Below are 13966 nucleotides of genomic sequence, written 5' to 3' on the forward strand. Positions count from 1 at the left end.
GCTGGGGGAGCAGTATATCAACCAGGGACAGAAATAGACTTGACAGGCTGATCAGAAGGGCCAGCTCTGTCCTGGGGAGCCCCCTGCACCCAGTACAGGTGGTGGGTGACAGAAGGACACTGTCCGTGGTGACCTCCATGTGGGAGAACAAATCCCACCCCATGTATGGGACCTTGATGGAACTTGGCAGCACTGTAAGTGACCGTCTGCTTCACCCCAAGTGTGAGAAGGAGTGCTATCGCAAGTCCTTCCTTCCAACCGCGACCAGGCTGTATAATCTACATCAGACCAAGTGAAGATCACTCCGCACAGAGAACTAATGATTATGAATGTCTTCCTTCTTTCTTCTTCTGTTCCTTAGCTGCTATAGACTCCTAGTATATCTTCTCTTCTTAGCATGTGTTTGTCTACGTCTGTAATATATTACTGTGTATTATCCTGTACCTGTATTACTATGCTGCTGTAACATGCTGAAATTTACCCACTGTGGGACTATTAAAGGATTATCTTATCTTATGCAGAGAATACTATAGTCTTCAGTACCGTTCTTGTTTCAAAAACACTGAAGCCCCAGTTAATGGAATCTGTCGGGGTCTCCTGTAACAAATGCATTAAATGGAAATGCAGCAGCTACTGGAAAATTTCAAAAATTAAAATGGTCGGAGTTTTTGGGTGCAGTAGTTGCTGGGAAAGGGGAGGGGGTGTTTTGGTTGTCTGTCTGCCCCTTCCCTGAGCTTGAGGACTGGGGTTTTTCCCCCCACTTAGAATTCAGGCTGGTTGAATATAGGGTATCTGTAGTGCTCCTATTAACCCCTTCCCGACAGAACAGGAGCACTGCAGATCTCCTATATTCAGTAGACCGGGCACTGTCAGACACAGGGATACCTAATGTGTTTGTGTGTCACAGTCATTTTCTACTTTTATATGTATTCTAGGGAAAGGAGGGATTTACTACTTTTATTTACTTATTTTTTTATTATATTTTGTAAAACTTTTTTTTCCCCACTATTTTATGGGAGATTCTATACATTACTATTGCGGCTGGTGATAGACCCCCCCCCCCCCTCCCCAAAAAAGAAAAGACTTTTTTTTTTTTTTTTTTTGCTTGACTCGAGTATAAGCCGAGGGGGGCTTTTTCAACTGAAAAATTTGATAGCTCACGTTTGGGAATAGTATAGTAGAAGGAGGACTGGTTGGATGACAATTTTATTTATAGAATACATATTTAAAATGTCAAATTAAATTGAATTCTCAGTTTACAATCTATATTCTTGTATAATGCAGGATCCTATCATTTACTATGGACTTGTATAATAGCTCTTTGAAGAATATGGTTCGTATTTTTACTTAGACTTCATGAACACAACCATAGCAATATGGCATCTCTTCCTTGTATATTATTTCTTCCTTTTACGTTACATTTTGCTGTGTGTGTATATGTGTAGATAGATGGACAGATATAGATCTATAACCTATTGATATCTTCTTAGTGATTGTCACGTACACATCTATTATTGCAGCTCAGGTATTGTGTGTGTAGTTCTTGCTGGCGCTGCACGTTTTTGAGCTATGGCTGCCGGTTTATTGGGGCTGACATGAAGTGACCCGGACTAACCGCTGATGTTAGCACCCAATTAAGATGAATGGCCGACTTCACACCTGTTGTGTCAGGCAGTAAATGTTGTTTTATACTGTTTTGTGCATTTACACTGCGCACTGCCACCTCCTTTAATTCTACAAGGTGACTTTAAAATCTGGATGTATCTAAATATATAGGTGACTAACACTTACTGGTTCTCACCTTTAAGGGCTAGAACAAAATGAGGCCTAGTGATTGCCATTACCTTTTATTTCAGCGCGGGGTAGACGTGGCTGGTTACATATAATAGAGCTTACAGTAGATAACATGATACATGTATATATTATTAATAATATTGGTACTTAATAAACCCATATACTGAATGGTGACTACAATATGGCAAAAATAATAATGTAGATACTAAGTTTGAACCAGACTGCGCACTCCCTCGGTGAAATTAGAATTTGGTATACACAAGTGGCATCAAATGCGGAATCATTGATAATAGATAACACGTTTCGGGGTTTGGGGTCTTCTATAAAGACCACTCCTTCATCAGATCTTATGATGCCAGTGTGACGCCAGTGTTCCCCGTCCAGCAAGCTGCTCCACACCCAGGAGAGACACGATAGGATTGCTGATATCCCAGGGCTCCGAACACGTGTTAAATCACATCCAGGACCACTGACACCTGTGATTTCGACTCACACTGGCATCATAAGATTTGATGAATGGGAGGTGTTTATAGAAGACCCCAAACCCCGAAACACGTTATCTATTATCAATAAATCTGCATTTGATGCCACTTGTGTGTACCAAATTCTAATTTCACTGAGGGAGCGCGCAGCCTGGTTCGAATTTGGGAATTCTTTTCCCTAAAATCCTATCCTGCATTTTGTCGACTTTGGAGTCGTGAGCTGGTGGACGCTGTCTACTATACTCAGTTATCACCACACTACTACGCCACGAAGCACCGTATATACTCGAGTATAAGCCGACCCGAATATAACATGGGGCCCCTAATTTAACCACAAAAAACTGGGAAAACTTATTGACTCGAGTATAAGCCTAGGGGGGGGGGGGGGGGAGGGAGGGGAATGCAGCAGCTACTGGAAAATTTCAAACATGAAAATGGCCGCAGTTTTTGGGTGCAGTAGATGCTGGGAAAGGGGAGGGGGTGTTTTGGTTGTCTGTCTGCCCCTTCCCTGAGCTTGAGGACTGTTTTTTCTTCCCCCACTTGGAATTCTGCCTGGCTGAATATAGGGTATCTGCAGTGCTCCTATTAACCCCTTCCCGACAGAACAGGAGCACTGCAGAACCCCTATATTCAGTAGAACAGGCACTGTCAGACACAGGGAGATCTAATGTGTTTGTGTCTCACAGTCATTTTCTACTTTTATATGTATTCTATGGAAAGGAGGGATTTACAACTTTTATTTGTTTTATTTGTTTTTCATCTTTTTTTTGCACTATTTTATGGGAGATTCTGTACATTGATATTGTGGCTGGTCATAGACACCCCCTCCCCCTCCTAAAAAAAAAATAAAAAAAAATTGCTGACTCGAGTATAAGCGGAGGGGGGGCTTTTTCAACACAAAAACTGGGCTGGAAAATTCGGCTTATACTTGAGTATATACGGTACGTAAGACATCACTACCTGGCACAGCCATTCTTGACTACCACTACCACATCGTTAATGCAGATACTCAGATATTTTTGTGTAACCAACAGCTAAAAAGGCCTCCAAATTTCGAGACTGGTTGGACTGCAGCAGCATGGAGATAAAGCCAAATGCGGTGGCTATGGAAATACTGGCATATTTGGCCTATGAAACTGTGGCTCAGGTAATTTGACTTTTGGAACATTTTTATAATCTTACACATGTACTCTATAGATGTGTATTGATCTGTTGTTATACTTTTATTTTTTGACACTTAAGAGTATATTTTTAAGACCAGGGCCCCTTTGCTTTGAAAACACTGCGACTTGGCCATGGCAAAAAAAAAATGTGCCGTTTTGAAGTACCTGCAAAGTGGATAGGATTCTGGCTAATCCCATCCACGCATTGCAGAAAAATATCCGAAGTGGAAATGTTGAGATTTCTAAAAACGTCACGTTTTTGTGAATCGCAGCATGTCAATTATACATACGGAAATTCTGTATAGGTATAATAGGACAAAATCTCCAGAGGAAAGTTTTATATGAAAAGCACAGTGGAAAAAGCCATGATGCATTTCCATTGTGGTCTCTTCTGTAGCGCTTTGTGGCTGCGGATCACTACGTGGGGACTTAGCCTAACCCTTCATTCACTTCTGCGTTCGGTATTCCATTCGGGGAGTCTGCATGGGGATACCCCGAATGAAATACCAAGCACAACTGCAAGCAGTGTGCAAAAAAAAACCGCACGGACTTCATAGACTATAATGGGGTCCGTGTGCTTGCCGCGTGCTGCCTGCACCAATCATGCGGACAGGAAAGTAAATGGTGAACTACTGCCCTGTCCACATGATCCCTGCGGCGATCTGGCAGCAAGCACATGGACCCCATTATAGTCTATGGGGTCCATGTGCTTTCACTGGCACACCGCTTGCAGTTGCATTCGGTATTCCGCTCCGGGGGTCCTCATATGGACTCCCCCAGATGGAATACCAACGCAGATGTGAGCAAGGGGTAAAAGAGGTAATATTTTAGGGAGGTGTCCTTTATCTTAGGGGGTTTTGATATCCTATCATGGAGAGGTTGGTGTGATTCCAGGATGCCCAGTGTTCTTCTGATTGAATGGGCCTTGATACATTAGATAATACATAGCTCCATACATTGGGCGAGATTTATCAATCCCTTCACACCAGTTTTCTAGCGTAGAAGGTTGATATTGTAGTGCACATTTGGTGTCAGTCCCAGTTTTCTGGGGCTGAAGGATGATATTGTAACGCACTTTTGGCACAAGTCTCTTTCATATGTGAATGTGGATAGATTTTTCTGGGGACCATTATAATGCAAATCTGCGCCAGTTCCTAACTGGTATAGATCATCATTGTGGTGCTAATATATGAAGACTCCAGGACCTCTCCATAAATCATTCCTTGCACCAGTTGGGGCCTGGTTTATGATATACCAGTCTTAATAAATCTGCCCCATTGTGTATTAGGTGGGAATGGTACTGCAGCTCTCACTACACAATGCCCAGAAGGAGTCGTCCTCTTCTGGACTGCCCTGGTCCATTCAATCAGTTTTGTAAAGTTCTTCCTTTAGTCCTTAGCTAATATTTCCTCACATCTTTGGTCCTAGTTGGTGGATTTGGCGCTCCTTGTGAAGCAAGATATGTCTCCCAAGACCAGCGATCCGTTCTCACACGCTATGTCTGCTACCTACATACAAAGTCATAACCCTTCAGAGGTGAGTCACATAGAACGTCTACCTTCTTGGCTGTCCTATAATACTTGGATTTTAACTTAAAATCTCTTTTGCTAAAGTCATTTTTTCAGAACCAGCCACTGAAGAGCAATCCGGACACGCCAGAGAACACCCCTCCTGCCACGCCAAATCCTCCATCAACTGGTGCCCAACATATGGGCAAGAACCAGCCTGGGTCGCTTGGCAATGGTTCACAGACACCTGATTCTGCTAAGTCCAAACAGAGGAAAAGGAAGAAGGTGAGAAAGATGAATACAGGAACCTATTATGGAATATTACCAGGTTTTTATTTTGTTATAATTAATCTGAGATTTGTAGAGCAATCCCGTACAGATGAATCCTTACTTTTACCCCTGTTCAAATATGTCCCACGAGATGACAAGCTTTACAAGATACAATATGATTTATTTTGCTTACTTTTTTATGCTTATACTCGAGACAGGGTCCACGGAGCACAGAGAACTGCAAGGACCTACATAAATTAAACAAAGGGAAAGGTCCTTTAGTGCTACTGCTCTGTGATTGGCTTGTCATGTAGGTCACGTGACTGTGATGTCAACCAAGGTCTTGTAGAAACTAGAATGTAACATCTGCAGATAAGTCAGCGGCCAGGATTCATTGTGTCTTATAGAAGATGTCTGTCGTATGAAGGAGAGGAAGCTACAGCAAAGGGAAAGTAAAACACAGGTACTGTTAGGGAATAGCAGATGATAATTCCCCAGAAGCTGCTGGTGAACCCTGGAGGGAGGGGCACAAGGGACAGTGAGCCCTAAACTGAAGCCCCCCGCTTTCCCTTCCTATTGCCAGACCCTATTCTAGGTGATAGGCGACAACCACGAGGACAAACCCTCCCTGAATACGTGAAACACAAAACGCAGACAAGACGCACAACAACAAAGGGAGGTCAGGTAGCCAGGGTTCGGTAACAAGAGAGCGATGCAGTGCCAAATCGGAGTCAAGAGAATAGTCAGTAGGAAAGCCAGAGGTCAAGGATAAGCATACAAGTAAATAACAGCAAGCGATACCAGAAAGCAAGAGGCAATAACCGGCACCAGTGAGACTGTGAGCCAAGACTAAATAGGGAAGGAAGAACCCGCCCAGAACCTGATAGGAAGAAAAGCTGTCAATCACAGGCAAGACAGATTAACCACTTAATGAACAGAGGCAACCTTGGCAGAAGACGGGTGTGGTGCAAATCTAATTAAGGACAGAGCCGTGTTCACACAGTGCAACTAAAAACCTTAAGCAAATTGTCAAACTGCACACGCCTCCGGCGCCGCAGCATGCGAGCAGAGGGTGGCGCAGAGGCCCGAACAGGCAGAGATGTTACAGTACCCCCCCTTTTATGAGGGGCCACTGGACCCTCACCCGACAAACCAGTTCTAGAGGGATTCTGAGTTTTCCCTGCCTTGTATTTTGGTTCTGCTTGAACCACAGATGCTTGAGAACCAGGCAAACATTTTTTATTCACCTGGCGCTTCTGATACCACCAGGTTTTAATACCAGAGGGGCGTTCCCAACTCTTAGTAGCTGAGACCTTCTCCTCACTGACACAATCTACAGAATGTAAAGCAATACAGTGGGATGAGCACTGATCTCCCCACTTTACCAACTCCTTTTTACCCCAATCCAAAATAGGGTTATGGAGATTCAGCCAGGGGAACCCCAAAATAACATCAGCAGAGAGATTCTCCATAACAAAAAGGCTTATGACCTCTGAATGTGAAGAACCCACTTGCAAAGAGATCAAGGGGGTTTTAAAACTGACTTTACCCCTGGCCAGTGGAGTAGAATCCGCTCCAGCAACAGACATAGGTGTGTCAAGTGGCAAAAGCTCAATGCCCAAAGATTCAACAACTGAATATTTAATAAAATTTGCTGCAGACCCAGAGTCAACTAGGGCCTTGCCAGAAACAGATCTGTCCCCAGAGGACAGAGACACAGATAACATCATCTTATTGTTATTTCCACCAAATACCTGGTTGCCTGAGTGGTTCTTCCGATTACCACTCAGGCACTGAAGTCTTTGCGCAGGTGTCAGGGGTCTGATAGTGCAGTCTCGGATGACATGACCAGAGGAACCACAGTACAGGCACAGGTTATTCCTGAGACGATGTTCTCGTCGTGTTCTGGCGTCCACAGCTCCCAGTTGCATGGGTTCCTCACCAGAAGTGACGGGAGGAAAGGTAGGTTTATCAGAGGAGAGAGAGGAAGAGACAGAAAACTTGGAGGCAACAGACCCTACTCTCTCTTTTAAGTTTTCTCGGATCTTGCGGTCAATACGGACCGCCAAAGTCATGGCCTTCTCAAGAGTCGGGGGATCTGGGTGACCAACCCAGAGCTCCTTAACACGATCACACAAGCCTTGCTTAAAGTGAGCCTTTAGCGCGGACTCACACCAACCTGCGGTTACACTGTACTTACGGAACTCAGAGCAATACTCCTCTGCAGAGCGTTTGCCCTGCCGCATGGTGAGGAGTTGAGTTTCCGCAAGCGCAATGTGGTCTGGTTCAGCATAAATAGAGCCCAGGGACTTAAATTTTTTTCCAGATCAACCCACTCCTCAGCCTCAGCAGGGAGTTTAAGGGCCCAAGCTTGTGGGTCCCCCTGTAAAAGAGATATAACCACTCCCACCATTTGGGCCTGAGTAGCATGTGGATTAACACGGAAGTACAGGCGACAAGACTCCCTGAAAGTTTCAAATTTTGCACGGTCCCCTGAAAAACGGTCTGGGAGTAGCATCTTGACCTTATAAGGTGCCAAAACAGCTGGGGATGATGCAGCAGCCTCAGTTAGGGTCTGAACCTGTTTAGCAAGTTCAGCTACCAGGCCTGTCAATCCCTCCAACTTTGCTGCAAGGCACTGGATAGGATCCATGCTTATCTGTAGGGAAGCAATGGATGTAGGTTGCAGGCCGGTTATTCTGTTAGGGAATAGCAGATGATAATTCCCCAGAAGCTGCTGGTGAACCCTGGAGGGAGGGGCACAAGGGACAGTGAGCCCTAAACTGAAGCCCCCCGCTTTCCCTTCCTATTGCCAGACCCTATCCTAGGTGATAGGCGACAACCACGAGGACAAACCCTCCCTGAATACGTGAAACACAAAACGCAGACAAGACGCACAACAACAAAGGGAGGTCAGGTAGCCAGGGTTCGGTAACAAGAGAGCGATGTAGTGCCAAATCGGAGTCAAGAGAATAGTCAGTAGGAAAGCCAGAGGTCAAGGATAAGCATACAAGTAAATAACAGCAAGCGATACCAGAAAGCAAGAGGCAATAACCGGCACCAGTGTGACTGTGAGCCAAGACTAAATAGGGAAGGAAGAACCCGCCCAGAACCTGATAGGAAGAAAAGCTGTCAATCACAGGCAAGACAGATTAACCACTTAATGAACAGAGGCAACCTTGGCAGAAGACGGGTGTGGTGCAAATCCAATTAAGGACAGAGCCGTGTTCACACAGTGCAACTAAAAACCTTAAGCAAATTGTCAAACTGCACACGCCTCCGGCGCCGCAGCAGCATGCGAGCAGAGGGTGGCGCAGAGGCCCGAACAGGCAGAGATGTTACAGGTACCTGCTGGGATTAATATTCCTAATCAGGCATTTAGGGTTATTAATTTTGTTTCATTAACTCCATGTGCCTCACATTAATAACAGTTAACCCCATCATGTCCTTCATATTATCCCCTGTGTGCCCCATATAAGGGTTACTAATATGTTGGGGGTTATTGTGAGGGACATGATGGGGTTAACTGCTATTACTATGAGGCACATGGAGTTACTAAGCTGCAAAGCACATGACCAGACTTTTTATCTGCAATGGTGGATCCCCCCCTTTATTCTTATACTCAAGTCAAGAAGTTTTCCCAGTTTTTTGTGTTAATATTAGGAGTCTCGTCTTATATTCGGGTCTGCTTATACTCGAGTATATACGGTATATAGAGCCATCATATTACGCAGCGCTTTACAGACATTGTCAGTCTCTGTCTCATCCAGGACTCACAATCTACAATCCCTATCAGGTTGTCTTTGGAGTATGGGCCGAAAGCGAAGTACCCAGACCCACGCTAACATGGGGAGAACATACAAACTCCTTTCATATGTTTCCCTTGCTCAGTTTCCCCTGGTCAGTTCCCAGTTCTACAAGGCCACTGAGTCACTGTGCTGCCCTATATAGAAGACAATATTATTTTGTGATATTGTGTCACAAAGTGATATCCTATCTGTGCCTATGTGCTGCCACCCAGTGGTTGTGTTGTACGATTAAGCCTTTCAAGGGTTTTGTTGGCATGTTGCAATATTGGATTGAATTGGTTTCATGAGAGGGTCCATTCACACAGAGTTTCCGTGTGTCACGCAAATTCCAAATCAGAATCCGTGCGGGAAAAAAAGCCTCCCATTATCTTCAATGGATTCCTTTTTCCGCTCGCAGTCTTACAAGTTTTCCACAATTTATTTGTAGTTCTCTGTAAATGGGTGGGTGTAAGACTACCTGCCATTCTCTCATATATGGACCTAAGACCGTGCAGGACATATATAGAGACGTACCAATCTGTACTGATGGGAATACAGTGCTTTGGATATAATGGACAATAGTTATTCTCTCTGATAAGATAATCGCCATTGCTGTTCATTTATGGAAAGTTTGTTGAAACTCCAGATCCTATATAAGACTGTCATTACTACAGAACAAAATACGTGAGATAGACTGGACACGACCCTATTAACAAACAAAATTTGGGGTAGGGAACGTACAGCTCTCCAGCTATTGCAAAAATACAACTCCCAGCATGCATACGTTCTCTGCTGTTCTTGGAACTCCCATGGAAGTAAATGGAGCATGTTGGGAGTTGTAGTTTCACAGCAACTGGAGAGCCGAAGGTTCCCTACCCCTGAGCTAGAGGTACACTATCTAGAAGGTGCGGAATTTCCCCCACCTAAGCGGTGACAAGACTTCCAAATCTGCAATAAAAATTGAGCAATTTGGAAAATAATGTAAAACAAACAGTAACATTTTGTGTATTGACCTAAGCACCCACTCCGTCTATGGAGGTGATAACAAAATCCAGCTGTGAATTTCACAAGATCCCAGCTGGTGACCAGAACCCAGAAAGTCGCTCCACAACCTGGCACTGCAGTCATTGGGGCACAGATGTGCTCCGGTCATTACCACAACCCCATGATTAATTTTCGTTATGGTGAACCAAATGTTCCTGCTGCTGCCTACTCTTCCTCTTGTGGAAAGATAATAGCTGTGACTTACTGGCAACTATAGACTACTTTCCTGGCAGCTATTTTGGGTAGAATGTTTTTTTTTTTTTTTTTTTTTATATTAGAATTCAAAATTGACAAAAACCAAATGAAGTGACACCATTGAATTTAGTGTTAACCATTTCACTATAGAGACATTGTAGGGCAGAATTACTTGGGAAGTGAATGGCATCATTTTGGGGGGATATTTATGACAGTTTTATGTGGGCCTGATATGGTGCCATTATTTGGATACTGTAAACAAGTTGTATTTTGTGGGCACGGTATAGGAGCATTATTTGGCATTGTACATGAAGTATTTGGGTATAAGCATCCATCGTGTATCTTCGTTCTATAATGAAATTACAACGTTAACTCTAAAAATGGTGAACGGGAGGTTGAGGTATGTGTCTGCTTTGCTTTTTACATAGTGCCCTATTTTCAACCTTCCCTGCCTGTAAATTTCCACTTTAACAAGCTGGTCGCAGTTCTCTGACTTAAGGCTACTTGGTAAATGTAACTTACATAGTTAAAACTCTTATTTTATTAGAATCTGATAGTTAAAAAAAAAAAATGTAAGCATAAGGACTTTTTAAGTATTGTATGGCAGTATTATTTAGAAACTGAATGGGCATTGAGTGGCAATATAAAATGAGGGTATATATGCACTTGCTCACCGGTATCGAAGTTAAGACATCCCGAGGTGCACGACCCGAGCCTCCAAATCCCTGAGGCTATGCTTGGACAAGTGCTAGCTATGATTAAGAGATGCTAAGTCTCGAAACGCGTCAGCAAATGCGATTTTATTCACTATTTTTTTCTATCTGTCCACCATGTTTGTTTTGTTGGCTATCTTGCATTTTTTTAACGATGTTGGAATAAAAGTTGCGTTTTAAGATACCCTTGTTGAGCGGACCCGCCTATCTTCTACACATTGAGTGGCAATACTATATGCTGTTTTGTGTGGGCACTATATGGTAGTATATTTATGTACTGTACAGAAATAATGTTTAGAGGTTTTTTTTCCCCACAAACTGAACTATTTTTAAATTTGCAGGCCATTCAAAAGTTAAAGGGGTTATCCAACCTCAAAAGTGACCTGCAAATATATCCACAGTAGTGCTAAATCCTCACTGTTCCCTTGTGCACCCTTTGCTTGGCTTTACTTTACTTGCTGCTCCTTGTATCACTGTTATTTACATACAGTGAATCTATGGACAAACTGCATTTCCCTTGATTCACCTGCCTGCTCTCACTCCCTGTGTACTCCTCCCTTTTCCACTTTCTACTCTTGCTGGCTGAGCTGCTCACAAGGAGGGGTAGTGAGCTTGGAAATGAAATGTCACAGCTGAGGTCAATGACCAGAAAATAATTCTGATAAATGGGGTTGAATTTAAGCAGAATATATATTAGGGAGTGATTTGTAGTTCTGCAGACTGTTATTTGGCCAATATTAAAAAAAAAAAAAAAGGATAACCCCTTTTATGTAAATATAATTACTCTGAGCCCTATTGTGGAAAATGGACCGCTTGATACCTTGTAACACTTTAGCGAGCACTGTCCATCTCCGTCATGCATTCACATCACAGTGCCAATTGGTAGCTATCACTATTGGTGAGAATGCTATGCTGGAGGTATAGCAGGTATCGCAGGGTATAGTCCAAAGAGTCTTATATCCTACTCAGTGCAGATTTGCTTAATTTCTTAATCCACCCTAAAGACAATGGGGAAGAGATGTGGCTCCTCATGTAGCAATGTACTTGACGTGACTGCGATGCTTTTCCTGTGCAAGGCCTATAGGTAACCCCAGTTGTTCTCCAACAGAAAGTATAAAACCCCAGATTTTCTCTTTACATTAAGAATACGACAGGTCTCTACCTGTCGACACTGCAGAGCTGTTAATGCACTTTTTCACATGTTTTGGAAGTGTGAAAAATTAAGGCACCATTCACAATGCGTCTCCTTGGGTGCGTCCCCTACAATTTGCCTACTAGGATTCATGTATTCCAACGTGGTGCCTATGCCTCAATCTGTTGGCAAATCCCGTATGTTGTATCATGCCAGAAAAATTTTGCTCAATACTGAGTCCATCCCACAGTCCCAACTAAGCTGTGGAGTATTGGATATTCTGTGTATACAAAGCGCACAATAAAAGTTTGATAGGGTGTGGGGGCCATGGCTGTCATGGCTATCATCTAGGACCTTGTTGAAGGATATTACCTGCTCTTCCTAAAGGATTGAGAGGTGTTGGGCAGGTGTAGGTGGGATGCTAAGGTCATTTGTGTATCCATTTAATGATGTGCAATATATGGCACTCAAATATAATCCTATTACTGAACCACTTACTAACTACTTCACTTGAGGAGCCCTGAAGTCTTTGTGAGGGGTCACTGGTGGGGCAGAGGCAATTCATGTTTATGGAGTGGAATGTCCTTCTCCTTTTATTATTAGGGTCAGAGGATAATCATACACATTAGAGAGAGTGTGTGCCTACATAGGTGTATGGAGACTTACAAGTCATTCCTGCTCCGCTAGTGATTCTGGGTAAAAAATATGCAAATCTATTCTCCAGGATGTAATTACGAGAACAGCGCACTCTGTATGCTGCCCTCTAGAGCGCAGCCCCCTTGACATCATGCATCTATAGTCTCTCACTCTGCCAAATCAGTATCTCTGCGCTATGCTGAGGAGGTCCAAAAGACTGAAACAGCGCTGTCCATAGCTGGGAATCTGTTCCTTTTGGGATAGAAATACTAATTTGGCAATAAACTCCGCATCATGTTAGTAGGCTTATTAACTGAGTCATGCATGATGTTAAGGATGCTGCCCTCTAGAGGGCGGCATACAGAGGTACTGTTTTCCTAATTACATCCTGGAGAATAGATTTGCATATTTTTTACCTTTTATTATTATGCTTGCTTACGTAGTCTGGGAAAGTTTTACATCTCTGTAATTTTCATTATCTGCCTAGCCTTGCCTAGCTTGTTCGTTCTTGTTAAAGTTTTTTGCCTGTTGTTTTTTTCCCTATCAGTATTTCTTTGTACAATGTGAGGAAATCCATGCAAACACGGGGAGAACATACAAAATCCTTGCAAATGTTGTTCCTTGCGGGATTCGAACCCAGGACTCCAGGGCCGCAGTGCTAACCACTGACCCACCGTGTTGCCCCATTTGCCTGTTGTTTGTATTTGCATGATGACGGAGGAGGAAAACTTAGAAAAAAAAAAAAAAGTTTCAAAAATTTTCTCCCAATATTCTTAGTGCTGACAGTCTTTGGTCTTGATCCATTGCCATTGGATACAACCATGAATACAGATACTTTTCTATGGTCTGGGACTTGTCAGACACCCAGCCATGATGTCCTTATTGTGACCGGGTTATCAGGCAGGGACTGGACACGTAAAAGAAGATAACCCGACCACAATCAGGACATCATGGCTGGGTTTCTGACTAGTCCCAGACCATAGCGAATTCAACTTTCTGACAGTTTCCACTCAGATGGTTACACAAAATCTTAAAAATTCTGCAATTTTTTTAATTATTTATATTTGCAAAAAGGATTACCTTTAATTCACTACAACTTTAAGTATGGTCATGTTCATGGGAAATCTAATTTTAAGCATTTTATGGTGATTTTACTTGTGTGCTGAATGGCAGTATTGTACAAAAAACCTGAATTTTTTTTAATCACTGTAATGCAGTATTGTTTATTAAAGAGGACCTTT

General features: G+C 43.1%; 1 protein-coding gene across 1 annotated transcript in view; it reads left to right on the forward strand.

Annotated features, from left to right (window-relative positions):
* Positions 1-13966, forward strand: part of SUPT3H (SPT3 homolog, SAGA and STAGA complex component) — a 366507-nt gene that overhangs the window by 275002 nt on the left and 77539 nt on the right. The window contains exons 8-10 of the mRNA XM_075269245.1: positions 3311-3423; positions 4868-4975; positions 5053-5232. Of these exons, the coding sequence (XP_075125346.1) occupies positions 3311-3423; positions 4868-4975; positions 5053-5232 (401 nt within the window). The remainder of the gene's footprint in view (positions 1-3310; positions 3424-4867; positions 4976-5052; positions 5233-13966) is intronic.

The sequence above is a fragment of the Leptodactylus fuscus genome, chromosome 3 (assembly GCF_031893055.1).
Source record: "Leptodactylus fuscus isolate aLepFus1 chromosome 3, aLepFus1.hap2, whole genome shotgun sequence".
NCBI classification, from domain to species: Eukaryota; Metazoa; Chordata; class Amphibia; order Anura; family Leptodactylidae; genus Leptodactylus; species Leptodactylus fuscus.